The sequence below is a fragment of the Astatotilapia calliptera genome, chromosome 6, assembly GCF_964374335.1.
Source record: "Astatotilapia calliptera chromosome 6, fAstCal68.1, whole genome shotgun sequence".
NCBI lineage: Eukaryota > Metazoa > Chordata > Actinopteri > Cichliformes > Cichlidae > Astatotilapia > Astatotilapia calliptera.
Window position 1 is genome coordinate 7,633,822 of NC_137427.1, and position 14,347 is coordinate 7,648,168.

General features: G+C 37.8%; 1 protein-coding gene across 1 annotated transcript; it reads right to left on the bottom strand.

The window, feature by feature from the left end:
* Window positions 1-950: 950 nt before the first annotated feature.
* LOC113023677 (neuronal acetylcholine receptor subunit beta-2-like) lies at window positions 951-13,821 on the bottom strand. The gene is made up of 8 exons (XM_026169932.2): window positions 13,173-13,821; window positions 8,752-8,897; window positions 7,109-7,153; window positions 6,889-6,998; window positions 5,478-6,004; window positions 3,810-4,300; window positions 2,526-2,671; window positions 951-2,026 (listed from the first exon to the last, which is right to left on the bottom strand). Exons 1-8 carry the CDS (start codon window positions 13,216-13,218, stop codon window positions 2,011-2,013), a joined length of 1,527 nt encoding a protein of 508 aa, XP_026025717.1. The 5' UTR covers window positions 13,219-13,821; the 3' UTR covers window positions 951-2,010.
* Between the last annotated feature and the right edge of the window lie 526 nt (window positions 13,822-14,347).

The window sequence follows — 14,347 nt, forward strand, 5'->3', positions numbered from 1 at the left end:
TCTGGACAGGCAGCTGAATCCTGTTCTGTAAAGTAAAGCCTTGGTTATGATATGAAGGTTATGAAAGACTCAGTGTAAAATGATGTTTGGACATATTTTCACAGCTTGTGGTTATATTATACCTTTACCTGCAAGGTAACATATGACATACTAATGTACATGGGTGTAAATAATATTTGTGTAAATGAGTTACTGTCAGGCATGAAGGCATTTTACATTATTTAAACTGCAGGTGGGGTCATAATAGAAAAAAGGTACTTTGTGTTTTGTGTTGCCCAACTAATTCAGCAGGCAAACATGGTGTTACACGTGATTTGATAGGCCAATGTGCAAGTAGGGGTGAAATGTCAGCAGGCACAGAGAGAGTGTCTCCTGTAAGGGTTTGTATATTGTTGTACTCTGTTGTGAACATGGAAGTACAGCTCAAATCCAGCTCAAAATTCCCAGAGCTCGTCAATCACAGCGTGAAGGCGGTGTGATTTTAGTTTAAGTTCTGATGACATTTCTAACAGCATACATTAGACTACTGGCTTTAACAACAAACCAAGTCCATACAGATTTTTATTTGTTTGTATTTTTTATTCTCTGACATTTCCTTCCCTGACACCATGACAAGGAAAGAATGAAATCTGAAATCTCCTAAACCAAATTACAGTTTTTATCAGTAAATTTAACCAAACTACAGTAAATATCTGATGAAGTGAGAGTGGAAAACTTATCCCAATTAAGTGTAAATATCATTGTTCTCGTGTGAGATCTGACCAATGTGAGTGACTTACAGAAAATAAACCAAATATGAATAATAACCGAAAATGAAAGTCATACTTACTATATTTGCATCCAATGTATTTTGACTTCTAACCATCACATTTTGAAATGTCTTCTACTAGAAAAGCCAATCTAAGAAGTGACCTTCTAGCAAATGGATGAGGAAACAGCACAGGTCAAACTAAAGTTGACAGCATTTTTTATTCAACATATTGAATTTGAATACAGTCAGTGTCAGATCATTAACATATAACATGGTGCAGCTACAGGTTTTTAATCTTCTGGTGTCCAACAAAGGTTTAAGGCAGTTAAAAAGTGAAGGGTGGAAATGAGCTGTTGGACAGGGAAACAGACACACAACTAGAATTAATGTTGTCTTTTCATATGAAATAAAATGCGTGATGTGTACAGCACTCACTCCATCTGTCACATCTATTTGAAATTTCATCCATATTTTCAAGACTTCTATCAATATTTCTCAAACTCTGTCAGGCCTTGTGATTGTGGAATAGAAAGACAGACAAGAAGAGAATACACAAGCATGTGAGAAAAAACACAATGAGAGAAACCAAGAGCAGAACACACATTTCTCAAAATAAGACACTGCATTAGAGTTACAACGTTACTTGGGAGGTGGATTGTGGAAATGAAACACAGTGCTCTGAAGTGGAACAGGAAAAAGACAGAAAGAGAAATGGTGCGTTAATACTTCCACAAAGACAAAAGGTGGGCAGAACAAAATCCTCTTCCTATTACAGTAAAGGCTGATGTAGAGAAAAAAGAAATTATGTTCCGCTTTTGTACCACTGTTATAAATGTTCATACAATTTTCATATCAGCGATGCTGGAGAGGAGAGGCCTCATTGGAGCAGCAACATGGGAGAAAAACAGTCACAGCTAAAACCTTAAACACTTTCATCAGCAGTGCAGTCAGTCCAAAATGAAACAGGGACTGCAAATCATCTATCATTTTCATCACCTTTGTGTTTTTTACATTGTACAATTTTCTGGAACAACTGTCCACAGGCACTGTCTTCATCATCTTGGCAGAAACTGCTCGACTTTGAGGGGTAGAGTTTCTTCGATGAAGGTGGGGAAACGCACAGGCAAACGTTAAGCAACTGGTTTGATTCCATGTTCATTTGAAGTTCATCACCGGATGGTTATGTGTCAGATTTAATCATTAGGAGTAGATCACAGCCAGACATTGTAATGCTTCTCAAAGTTGCAGTCACAGAAAACCTAGAAATCTCCATATCTACAGGGAGAAAAACACACAAAGTAAAGCAAGTGTAGATGAAGATATACCTGAAGCCTACAAATCACCCGGTGCATGAATGCTGTGCTGTGCGTGAACTATCCTTTATGTTTGTGTGTGTGTGTGTATGGGTTCTTACTATCTTGGTGGAGACCAAATGTGAAATTTACTATACTGATGGGGACCAAAATCCAGGTGCCCACGGGGTTGAAGGCATTTTTCACACTCAAAATGTGGTTTTAGTGTCACGAAATTGTTATGTCAATGGGATGTCCCCATGAGAATAGGAAACCAGACATGTGTGTGTGTCAATGAGTGTGTGTGTGATAGAAAAAAGCATGTCACACAAATAAAAAAAGGGGGGGGATGGGACATTTCTGGTATGTAAAGAAAACTGACAGTTTCTTTTATTTTTAGAATTTTAAATACGAGCCCATGCCAGGCTCAAACATGTGTTGCTCTGTATGTTAATGTGTATTTCACAGTGTGTATGACTCACTCTGTCTCATCAGCAGTGGGCGTGTTATAGCTCTGGAACAGTGGCTGCATGAAGAGTCCCAGAGTTCCCACCACACACACCAAGATGAAGATCCACAGAAACAGACGGTCTATCACCATTGCTACGTACTTCCAGTCTTCTATGATCTAGAACCACATTAACAGATTCAGACCTTTGCGGTTAAGGTTTGTATGTTTGGGTCAAAAGAAAATCAGCTTGTTAAATCTACCTTTTGGCAGTTCAGTGTTTGTCACACCTAAACACTGTAAAGCAGGAATGTCAAACTCATTTTACATTTAAGCCACATACAGACCACTTAAGGCCAGTGAAACTCCCATTTCCGTCAGTGTAAACTTTTAATCCCTGAAATATTTCAATGCAGGAAAAAGAAGTGCAACTTCAACTACACAATAAAGAAATGCTGTTCTCTTTCATGAAAGAAATCTTTCACCACAACTCTTTGTGCTTAAATTGTAAAAAATAAATGTAAAATGACAGAAGACGTTCTGGTAGCTCATGACACAGACTGTCCTGTAATTATAAAGCAGAATGTTTTTGTTAATTTCCTATTTTATTTCATTATTTTACCATTGACATGGTGTGTAAAAAAACAAAGTTTCTATGGTAGCTAGTTGAAAAAACAAGAACTTTTCTGTCATTTATTTGTCTTTTACTTCATTACTTTGGTGTAGTATGAATGGCTGTGGGGTGGTTTTTATCACTAGGACTGTAAAATGTGTGGAAATAAAACCTATGCTCTCCTTCACATCACTAGACATCTAGTGGGCTGGATTGGAGTCTTTGACTGGCCGATTCTGGCCCCCGGGCCTTATGTTTGACACCCCCTGGAGCTATGGGTTAGCATGTCATTCAGAAAGAGTACAATTACAGATGCTAAGCATGTTTGTAATATTTATTAAATCTGAGAGGTTTATGATTTGTGCTTCAGTCAGTGTGTGTTTTACACAAAAGTATGTGGAGAGCTTTCTGATGATATTAGAAATGTCTATAGTAAAATATATAGCTGACAGATTCCAATTGTATGACAAGAGAACAAAAGCAAACACTGAGATATGGCTCGTCTCACATCTGATTTTGCCCTGGTAATCTTTCCTTTCCACCTTGTCGCTTGTCTGACATCATGCATCTCCATAATCTGTTTTTGTATGGCTTTCCTTTCCTCTTTATGTCTCTGCAAGAATATATTTTATCTTCTATTCCTTTCAATTTTTTGGTGTCGCCCTATCTCCCCTATTCATCATTACCTATCAATTTTTTTCTTACCCCTTCATCATCGTCTTCTGTCTTCATGTGCTCAGCTATGTATCTCACTCCATCCACTGCCTCCTCCAGATCTGCATCTAACTGATTGGCCAAAGGCCTCTGGAAGTCTGAAAAGCCACCGCCACCATCCGGGATGTCACCAGCCGTCCAGCAACACCGCTGCGCCAAATCCTCATTCACGTAGAAAGCGTCGGCGTCGGTTCTGATCCCACCGAGTCTGATGTTTGAGTACTGCTTTTTGTTTGTGCTGCTTTGGGTGTTATTTTTACAGACAATACTCCGACTGGTGTATTTCCGGCGCAGTTTATCACGAACATTGGAAGAGCCTGGACGCCTCATGAGGAGGAAGGTAGGTAGACGGACTAAGAAGAGCCGTTTGACCCAGTCAGGCATGTAGTGAGTGGACGGTGAGCGATGGTGCACGTTGAGGACGCAGACGGTGCTTACAATCGAGAACGTGACCAGCACCATGGTGAACATTAAGTATTTACCTTTAACAGAATGAGACACAGAAAAATGATCAGATGTTGTCATTTACCAACACTACTTCATGTCAGTCATGTGTTATTCAATAATCAAATAATAGCTGGGTCTCAAATAACAACCAGCAGCATCTCTAACACGTTTTTAATAAAGACTGTTTTAAAAGGCTAACTGGAAGGTGTTAATATGCAATACTAAGCAATTTTAAATTCAAAATGATGAAAGAATATATTAGAAATTAAAATGGTTTATAGCTAGAATAAAAGTACATCAAATATAATTTAAGAAAAAGAGAAAATAGAATAATAAAACCAATTTAAAAATAGTAAGGTTTGATCAGTCCAGTCATTGAAAACAAATAAATTAAATAATGTAATGCTAAGTAAAAAACTACAATTTTAAAATGGTTATAAAAGTAGATATTATTTAAAACAAAGAGTGGTGATAGCTTTCACTTTCATTTGCACCAAAGCAGGTGAAATACATTTGCATGACACTGGGGTGTGCTTCCCAGATCGTGTTATACTATTACAATTAACCATTTCCTTCATTTTTTTGAATGGCGCAGTACTCTGCTAGAATGAAGTATATTTCATCACTTTCAGCTGTTTGGTTTCCCTTATACTGTTCCATTAGTATTCCTACTGAAATCTCCAAAAGCAGTATATTAATGTTAAGCGCAGGTACACGTATAACACTAGTAATTTAATGGGTTGAACTTAAACATTTATTATCTGGTGAGTCTTCGTGTTCACCGGAGTGAAACTGTCCATAATCTGAGCAGCTGCCTCTTCAGGCAGCTATAATATTTTTCACTTTTTTTTAATTTCCTTGTGTTGACTTTGTGCTGAGGTTGTAAACAGCATAATAAAAAATTAGGTGAAGGGCAAGCAGAAAAAGGACTGACCTGTCATAAAGCACATTTACAAATCATATATGAAAAATGAAATGTGAAGACCCATCATTTATATAAGACTATTTCAAATGCGGTGTAGCGCTTTCAGTTGTAAATAAATGGCATTAATCCATAATTGAAAAACTACTTTTTTCTTGTTTTATGTTTTCTTACACACATCACCAAACTATTATATTTATATAAAGTGTCTGTACATATAGTAAAAACCCAAATATTCGTTGCCCTAGGCTACAAACTGTTGCAAATAGACAAATATGGATATGACTAACCTATGAGTGGCACTGCTAGAGAGGTAGGTGGCACTATCTTTGATATGAGCAGCAGGAACACAGTGAGTGCCAACAGCACTGAGATGCAAAGCGTCATTTTCTCCCCACAGTCTGACGGCAGGTAGAACACCAGGATAGCTAATGATGTGATCAGCACACAGGGGATAATCAGATTGATGGTATAGAAAAGAGGCTTCCTCTTGATGACAAAATCATAGGTGATGTCCAGATAGGTTATGTCGTTGGGGTCCTCGTTTTTGCGTGCTGGGAGCGAGACGATGTCCCACTCTCCACTTGGAGTAAAGTCGTCACGGCTGGCGAAATCACTGGTGAGGATAAGATCTACTTCTGTGTGGTCGTAGGTCCAAGAGCGGAACTTGAGAGTGCAGTTCTGCTGGTCAAAGGGGAAGTTCTGCACCTCGATGGCACAGGCTGACTTGTAGATTGCTGGAGGGAGCCAGAAGATGTCCCCGGTGCTTGAGACCACAGCATTGCAATAGAAGGAAACCTCGTACACACCGTCAGCACTATAGGAGGTTTAGAAATAAAGGATTAAAGAGCGTTAAGCACATCAAATGAAGAGGAAAGAAAAATTAGAGTCTGACCAATACAGGATTTTTTTTAAACCAATACTAATACTAATATTTAAAAATCTAATAAATGGGACAACATTTATTTGTACTTTCTAGCATTTGTTATGTGTAGTTATTTAGGAGTGCCAAATAACTGTAAAATGTCAATTCTTGTAAGATGGTTCCTGGGGTGCTTCTTCCATTTATTCTTTACTTGTTTCATTTTCATTAATTTCCTAATAAATTAATATTGTTTGCGATACTTGTATATCAAAAAATAGCAAATATTTGCCCAGACAGTAAATTAGTTGGGCTCAAATTATTAAATGTTGCTTGGCATGTGGTAGAAGAGTTCTATGATAGCACAGGTCATGCTATTATAGTCATCAGCACTGGAATTATTCACATAACTCTATCCTACTAGGAATCATAACTATACACATGAAATTGCTAACTTCCCACAACGAGAGTCAAACCCGGGCCGCCTGGGTGAAAACCAGGAATCCTAGCCACTAGACCATATGGGAATGTTAATATAAAACACTAATAATAAAGAGAAACTGGGTTTGTGGAAATTGTTAATTACACAGCTCCCCCTGAAATACTTAGCATTTTAGTAACAACGTGTAAAACATGAGTGGTAATGATCAAAAACCTCATAATATTAAGAACGGTTTAATAAAATAATGGTTTAGTCCATTCATACAAGGCCTCCACAGGAATTAGTTTTCCTGCTTTAAATTGATTTTTTTATAGTAAAAAAAATGTACAAATCACATAAATTAAACTCAGAAAAGCAGCCAAGTCTCTCTCGGTTGGGATCAAATTTGCATACTTACTTGTTATAGAGCACTATATCAGGAAGCCAGATAAGTTTGGAGGGTATTCGCAATTTCTTGATGCCTTCATATTTCTCAGGATCCCATCTCAACCTGTAGTCATTCCATTCCTGCAGAGGAGCCTTTGTTATTGTAACTGTAGCTATGACCAAAAAGACCAAATACTGACCATACATGGTACTGTATAAGAACTGGGCAGCAGAGAAAAGACTGTAGGTACCTGAAACAGCCACAGGTTGGTCGTCATTATCTGTTCTCTCTCATTCTAAAAGCAAAGATCAGTCAGCTGTTAAAACTACATAATACTTTCCATAATGCTATTTTTATTTTGAGTAAAGGTCAAAGCAATAAATCAATACACACCTTTAATGAGTGCATGAAATAACACTAACATTTTGGAGCAAAAAACATTTATTTTTAAAGCCTGTTTTACAAATGCCTCAAAGGAAGGACTTACTGTGATACTAAGGTTAGCCTGTTTACTGTCTTGTCTTGAGATGAATGGAAAGGTTAGAATCAAAGTTGTCTGAGACAAATGGTGTTTTAAACCCTCTGGTGAGGCGCACGCAGCCATGGAGCCTAACATGATCATTAGTGAATATGATGAAAATAATGGCTTTAAAACCATATTCTGCAACACTTCAGTGGCTTAGGTGTTGTTCAAGCCGAGGAGCAGAAAGTAGTGCATTAAGTAATGTGAATAAGAAGCTTTTAGAAGCCCATGTCACGAGGTGAAGACCTTAAGTAAAGCTTAGTTGCAGTGACTTATAATAATAGTTCTGTGAAACAGAACAACAGGTGATCAAAAATTCTAAAAACTGAAATAATCCAGAAATGAATTATTCAGGTCACTTATTAACATTTTACAATCCAACCATAAAGAAATATATCCAAATGGTAAAACAAATAGTTTGGAGAAGAGAAGCATAAAACATCACTTGTCGAGCACAGGGCTAACTCAAAGAGACAGATAAATTGATTCAGACCTTCACAATTACAGGCAATTTAAAGTTGCCACTTCTATTCTACAACCTAGAAGCCTCTGAACTGTGACAGTGTCATGAATTATTATTAAGTTATTATTATTACATTATAATGTCAAATTAATTCTGCTCTTTTCTTTAATATTTATGTCGCTATTTTCCTTCTTAAAGGAGACTAACGGAGCATTAAAGCACTACTTAATGGTTACATAGTCACCACATAATAATTATAAAAACTTCTGTAATGCAATTAAAGGTAGAGTTTGGTGTTTAAACAAAAAGATGAATACTCCTAAAAGAGAAAAGAGGAGAGAAACAAAAGACTGCACATCCATACAGGTGCTCTAGCTGATTTCAAGACATAAATAGTTTAGAATAATCCTTTTTTGTGACACATGTATATAAAGGGATGCATGACGGCTGATTTTGGATTCAGAGTCCTGGTACTGTGTACATACAGACTCATATTCATAGCTTCTTGAGACATATAAATAGAACAGATGCTTTATTAGCCTTTATGTCTTTAGCAAGCACCTGTGTAAATGATCCCCTGTGAAAAGCCCTACTGAATCAATACGTGGGAACATATGATGTCACAAAGCTCTACAAACTAATAAAGATCATGCCGTAATCAAGCTGCCACCTCCGTAGCAGGGATATGGTGAAATGCAAACTCCTCAATTCAAATAATCCAGAAGTGAGTCAATCCCCATGTTAACACTTTACTTGAATCACATCAAATACGAACTGCCAGTAATGGGTTTTGATTGCGTCAAATTAAATCGTCACAAGCCCAATTTTTCATTTATTTCAGGTAACGGTGTTTGAGCCCAGTACACTCTGATGCATGATAATCTGGATGCAGTTTGTGTGTACTCACCACACTGATGAGCTGAGACAAAGACACCTGTATGGAGACGGTGACCTGCTGGCTCTTATTGACAGCAGGTCTGATTAGTTTATTGTAGTGCTCTGGACCTAAAAGGTAGTTTACCAGGCGCTCCTCTGCATTCTCTGCCCAGCTGCCTGCAGAGAAAATACAGAATATTGAAAGAAATCCAATTAATCAAAGTGCTTTAAACATAAAATGAATCTATTTAAAATATGTAATATTATAGACATGATTACATGGAACTCCACTGCCTGAAAAGGCAGAGGCAATAACTAATGTCATTCATAAAGGCCATGTGTTTGCCCTGTGGCGATTCACAGCCACTGGTAGGTGTGTAGTGTATCTTTGTATCCTGGGTGTGCAAGTGTCTGTTTCTGAAAACAATGTCTGTTAACAAAGTAAATTTACCAGGGGGCATTACAGCTGAATCACGTGTTATCGGTTAAGTGTGAGCATGTGTACATCTTGCAGTCTGACACTTTACTGCAGGGTTTTAGAGCACAGAAACACACAAGGCTCCAGTCAAGCATCCCAGTGAGACAGCCCTGAAGCTTTATGTTTCCTGAGCCCTAAATTATAGGTTATATAAAAGTAATTGTATGAATAAATCAGAAGCAAAATGCTCCAGCTGCCATTATATCCACATTGTCAAACAAACTGACAACAGCGCAGTGAGGATTGGTTATCTGGACCGCTTCCCTCCCTGTAGCACATGAGTTGTCTGTTTTTGCAAGATTGCATGCAGTGCAGGCTGTGTGAGCATGGATGTTCTTTTTTTTAGCAGCACCCTGCTGCTTCAAGTTTTCATGTCAGAGTGAACATCAGTGGTTTCAGCTGAAGAGAGGCAAGTGAGTCTCTTAGAACTAAATGAGAAATCTTTAGCTCTCAGTTTATTTTAACTTCAGAGGATAAATGGTCTGCCATCAAGTAAGAACCTCAAGTATCTCTTTATGTAAGAGGAAAGCTATTTGTTAAAATGAAAGCTAAACCGCTTAATCACATTTATATTTCTTCTGAAGTGGCCCCAGCAGAGTTCAATACGATGTGTTAAATGTATGAACGTGCATAGAAATGTTTAGATTATACGCCCAGCAAATTAGGCTGTCATTAAAGTAGCTATACGAGAACAAATACTGTATGTAAATATAAATCAAGTCGATACCAAGTTTTTCATTTTAACAGAAGATTTGAATAGAAGTTTAATAGGAAAAAAGCAGTAAATGTATTAATATTGCAGTGCTGCTCTGGTATTATTTAACAACTTATTGTCAAAAGTTACCACATGTAAATCTCAACAATAAATATGGAGCTTTAACAAAAGGTCACCTTGCTCAGGTTTGCATGAAGAAAAGGGAAAACAAAGGAAAACGTCTATCAAAAGACACCAAAATGCAGCAGCACCCTGAAGCTCATTTTGTTTAATCTGTTTTACAAGGTATTCCCTGACTGTTTTATGGATATTTCAAAAATGGAAAACTCCTACTCTTTGAACCTCTGGCAAGCGATATAGCTCAATTTTCAGATTTTTTTTTTTTTTTGCACGATTGCAATGGAATACCTCTCTGTAAGTACTGGAGATGTTATGCATCATGATCCACTTTATGGTGCTGGCATTTTGATTTCATGCATCTAACAAGTAGCAGAGAATTTCTTGCCGTGGCAAACTGATAGCATTCATAATCGACCACCGAAACCAGCTGGAATTTGTTACAGATGCTTCTGTCTTGATTTAACCATATTCCCAACATCTGTTGTAGTTACTATCATTTGGAACGGGAACCATTGAGGTAGGATGACTTATTGTAAATCCTAAATTGACACACATTAGCGGAATGCTAGTGTTGTATGGGCAAAATGGGTTTCCCTAAAAGAAAACGTATGTCTGCTAAAACTGTAACAGGATATGAGCATTTGTTTTGAAACAGGTGCTAATCATTTTTAGTAATTTAGATTCACTGAATCTAATTAGTTGAGGAACTCACAAGCACTCTCTGGCCAAATTGCAGCCAATTTCAGCATAATGACATAAGTAGGAAGTGAAAAGGCTCTCCACGGATGGGGTCTCACCAGGATCATTAACTTCCTGGAGTCTCTGACAGGATTTAGTGGGCAACATGCATTTTTTTATGCATGCACGATCAATTGTTGGGGTAATAAGAGTGAGATAATAGCTGCTGCATTCACTAGTATTTACTGTGGTACTGTACTTGTGCAACATTGCTATTCAAACTGAAGCAACAGAGATATTCTTTGTTTCAAGACGTTTCACTTTCCTGTCAAAGGATGGCAGATCAAGAGGATGATACTAGATGTAAGTGACTAAAGCCTCAAACCTATTATGGAGCAATAAACTCTTCTCAGTTTCCTTTTATAAAAAATATTTCAAAAATCTAGTATGTTAAAAGTGGGACTGACTCGTGAAATTAGACTTGCGATTATGGCAGCATTAGAGTTTTCACATTCACAAGTATGGAAGGCTTTACTTCAAGGGGGTAGCAGTGACTTATCACTCAAGAGTAACCCCCCCCCCTCCCCTTTGTTGATACCTTTTATATTAAGAACAGCTTAGCTACCAGTAATCTGCAGTGATGAGACTCATTAAGATTAAAACACTGACGCTGTGATGGAAGACTGGTGCCACATATCATTGCATAGTACAAGTCCAAGTCAAATCTTGAGGCCTTCAGAGAAATGCAACCACTCACAACAACATGGTGGAAGACACAGAGAAGTGCTATGCCGCTTCTCGATGTTTTACAGCCTTTAAATCATTTAAAGCTCAATTCCAGGGTCTCCTGCCTTCTCTTGATGGATGCTGCAGACTAATCCTTGACTATGTTACATGCCACAGCTGATCTTTGTCAGAGTTTGTAAGAGAAAATCTACAGATTGATGGCTCAGCTTTTTGGTTGTCTTCATTCTTTTTGGAAAACATTATTGTATTTTAGGTCTAGCTTAAACGGTAAAGCGTAACCTACAAGCTTAACCAGTTTTACATGTATCCAATGCACCACTCTCTGAAATAAAAGCTAAAATCAAGGTCAGGTAAGTAAGAGGAAGTTTTTCTTTTAAGGCAGTGAGAGATCCACATTTTGCCTAAAAAACAGTAGATGGTGCTTTCTTGGTGGTAGACAAAACATGGCTCTTATTTAATTATTCAAGGGCACATCTGCTTTTACTTATGGGTATTTTAAGAGTATGAACACCACCCACACTTTCTCAGGACGTTCTTGCAGAGTGCTGTTGTGGTTGCTTTAAATTCCTGTACTCAGAAACACAAATACACATCAAATACACCTCTTCTTCTTCTTCAGTTTTATAGAATCCAAATACAGAAAAGACAGATAATGTAAGATAATTGTAACTGTACCTTTCCAGGGAGGATGATCTGTTGATTATAGATACAGTATATGGACAATATAAGTAGAAAACCCTATACTTTGGGTTGCAGCTACTACTCTACTACTACTACTATTAATATTCTACCTTTAAGAGTGGGGAGGTGGGAGTAGAAGTTTGAGGAAGAGTTTAAATCATACAAATACATACAAATTAGAAAAATGACGTTAGTCAAGTCTGATCTGGATTATTTGGGATTTTTTTTATTAAATGAAGAAGAAAAAAATTCTGTCATGTGAAGAATGGTTTGAAATATTATTTTAATATTTGCAAAGACTATGGACTTCCAAATACTGACTTTGGTAATATATAAAAGTCTAAAAGCTTTGAATACATTACTATAAAGTGAAATAATAGCATTTATTTGATTAAGCTGACGTGAAATACAGAAATATGAAGTTTAGTTCTTCAGGATTTTATTTTATGAATCCCTTTGAATAAAAAAAAACATGTAGATAACTCTCACAACTACCAAAATGTTACATTTAATATAGGTGAGTAGTGGTATTGCACTAATTACATGATAATAAATAGAGAAGTATCAACTAGAAAAGCATCTCTTCTTTTAATTTGTCTTTTAAAAGATTTTCCACACTTTGAAGCACAATCATTTGGATTGTACCCCTGAGATTTGATTTACAGTTAATATAAGATTCTCTTGTGGCACCATTAATGTTATCCTTTGCTACAGGACACCTGAGTCTTCAATCAGGTCAGTTATCTCCTCTGCAGTTCAATGAAACGTGATTAAATCGACTTCTCTGGAAGAGTATCGCGCCTATTTTCAGGCCATAATCACTACCTAAGAGGGTGTGTGTGTGTGTGTGTGTGTGTGTGTGTGTGTGTGTGTGTGTGTGTGTGTGTGTGTGTGTGTGTGAGAGAGAGAGAGAGAGAGAGAGAGAGAGAGATCAACACCATAGACTTGGACATCTGTTCTTAGCAGTAAACTTCTCACAGGAAATGTTTCCATATTCGTACCAGTTTGGGATATTTAAAAGATAATAACTTACTTGTTAGAGAGAGAATGAGGAGCACAAGAGCAGTGCTGGTAGTCATCTCCTTTCCGCTTCACTACGCTAAGTTGCTTCTTTGTAATGCCTGTCCTCTAAAAAATGTTTTAAATCAAATAAAAAAAGACCAGAAATATCTTGAATGTCAAAGGTGACAATTTAGCCCAACCTCGCGGCTTTCCCTATTACTTTTGTCCACACAGGTGCTTCAGGTGTTTTCTCCTTTGCTGGAAAACACGCAGAAACTTTGGCTGTTATGGTTTAAAAAATATATATATCACGTGTAAAAAGTGTCTATTTGCCAAAGGCAACATGATGGTCCTTTACTTCACAGCATCCTGCGGGAGTTGGGCAGCCCATTTTGCGCAGCCGCCTCAGCAAGCAACTCTCGATCCAAATCCAGTAGACTAGTCCACGATGGTGTCCAAAAAAAATCCACATTAAACGTGTTTTCTTTTTTAACTTAATCACCAATATTTGCCTTAAGTTTCTTTTGATGAAGCGCCGATAACTTGAAATTGGCGCAGTTGATGAGACTAGCGCGCATGCAGGCGGGACGCTTGCGCTACATTGACTCCTCGGGGTTAAACCTTGCAGTCAAAGTCCACAAAAAAATCAAGAGCGTTTTTTCCATCAAACTTCGAGGAGAAGCTACGATGAAAAAGCAGGAGGTCGGGGCTCGGAGGGGGAGGTGCGTGTCTCTCTGCTTGTGTGCTCCTCGCGCCTCGGACCGGAGCAGATACACACGTCACGGCGTGGACTTTTGTGCATCTGCCAGTCTCATCTAGATGGGCTCTTTTTCAGCCAGTGGCGCTTCCACAGCCTACTTTTCACAACACTGTGACTAACTAAACTTAAAGCGTTTAAAACCGTAAATCACCGCAAAGTGGCGACTGTAGACCCCATGTTAAAGAATCAAAGATGCAAATTTAAATGAGAAAATGCCATTCAAGTCAGATGAGCTCTGTCATTGTTTTGTACTGGCACACAGTCAGAGTGTAGACTAAACTCACAACCTGATATAGGTCAGACTGATGGAAGAAGACAGTCTACATGTAACGAACCTAGTGTTGCAGATAATCCAGCATTTAAGCTTCCTCTTTAGGTGGTCTGTAATGTATATAATAGTGTAGACATGGAGATCCTGGTCCTTTTAATCTAAGACAATATACATG

What these genes read in the sequence shown, in the direction of transcription:
- LOC113023677 (XM_026169932.2), bottom strand. Translation starts at nt 13,218, where the DNA reads ATGACTACCAGCACTGCTCTTGTGCTCCTCATTCTCTCTCTAACAA. An exon ending in CCAACCTGTGGCTGTTTCAG is followed by an intron (nt 6,999 to 7,108) that starts GTACCTACAGTC and finishes GCTCCTCTGCAG; the next exon opens with GAATGGAATGACTACAGGTT. An exon ending in CAGAAGACGATGATGAAGGG is followed by an intron (nt 2,672 to 3,809) that starts GTAAGAAAAAAA and finishes ATGTGGTTCTAG; the next exon opens with ATCATAGAAGACTGGAAGTA.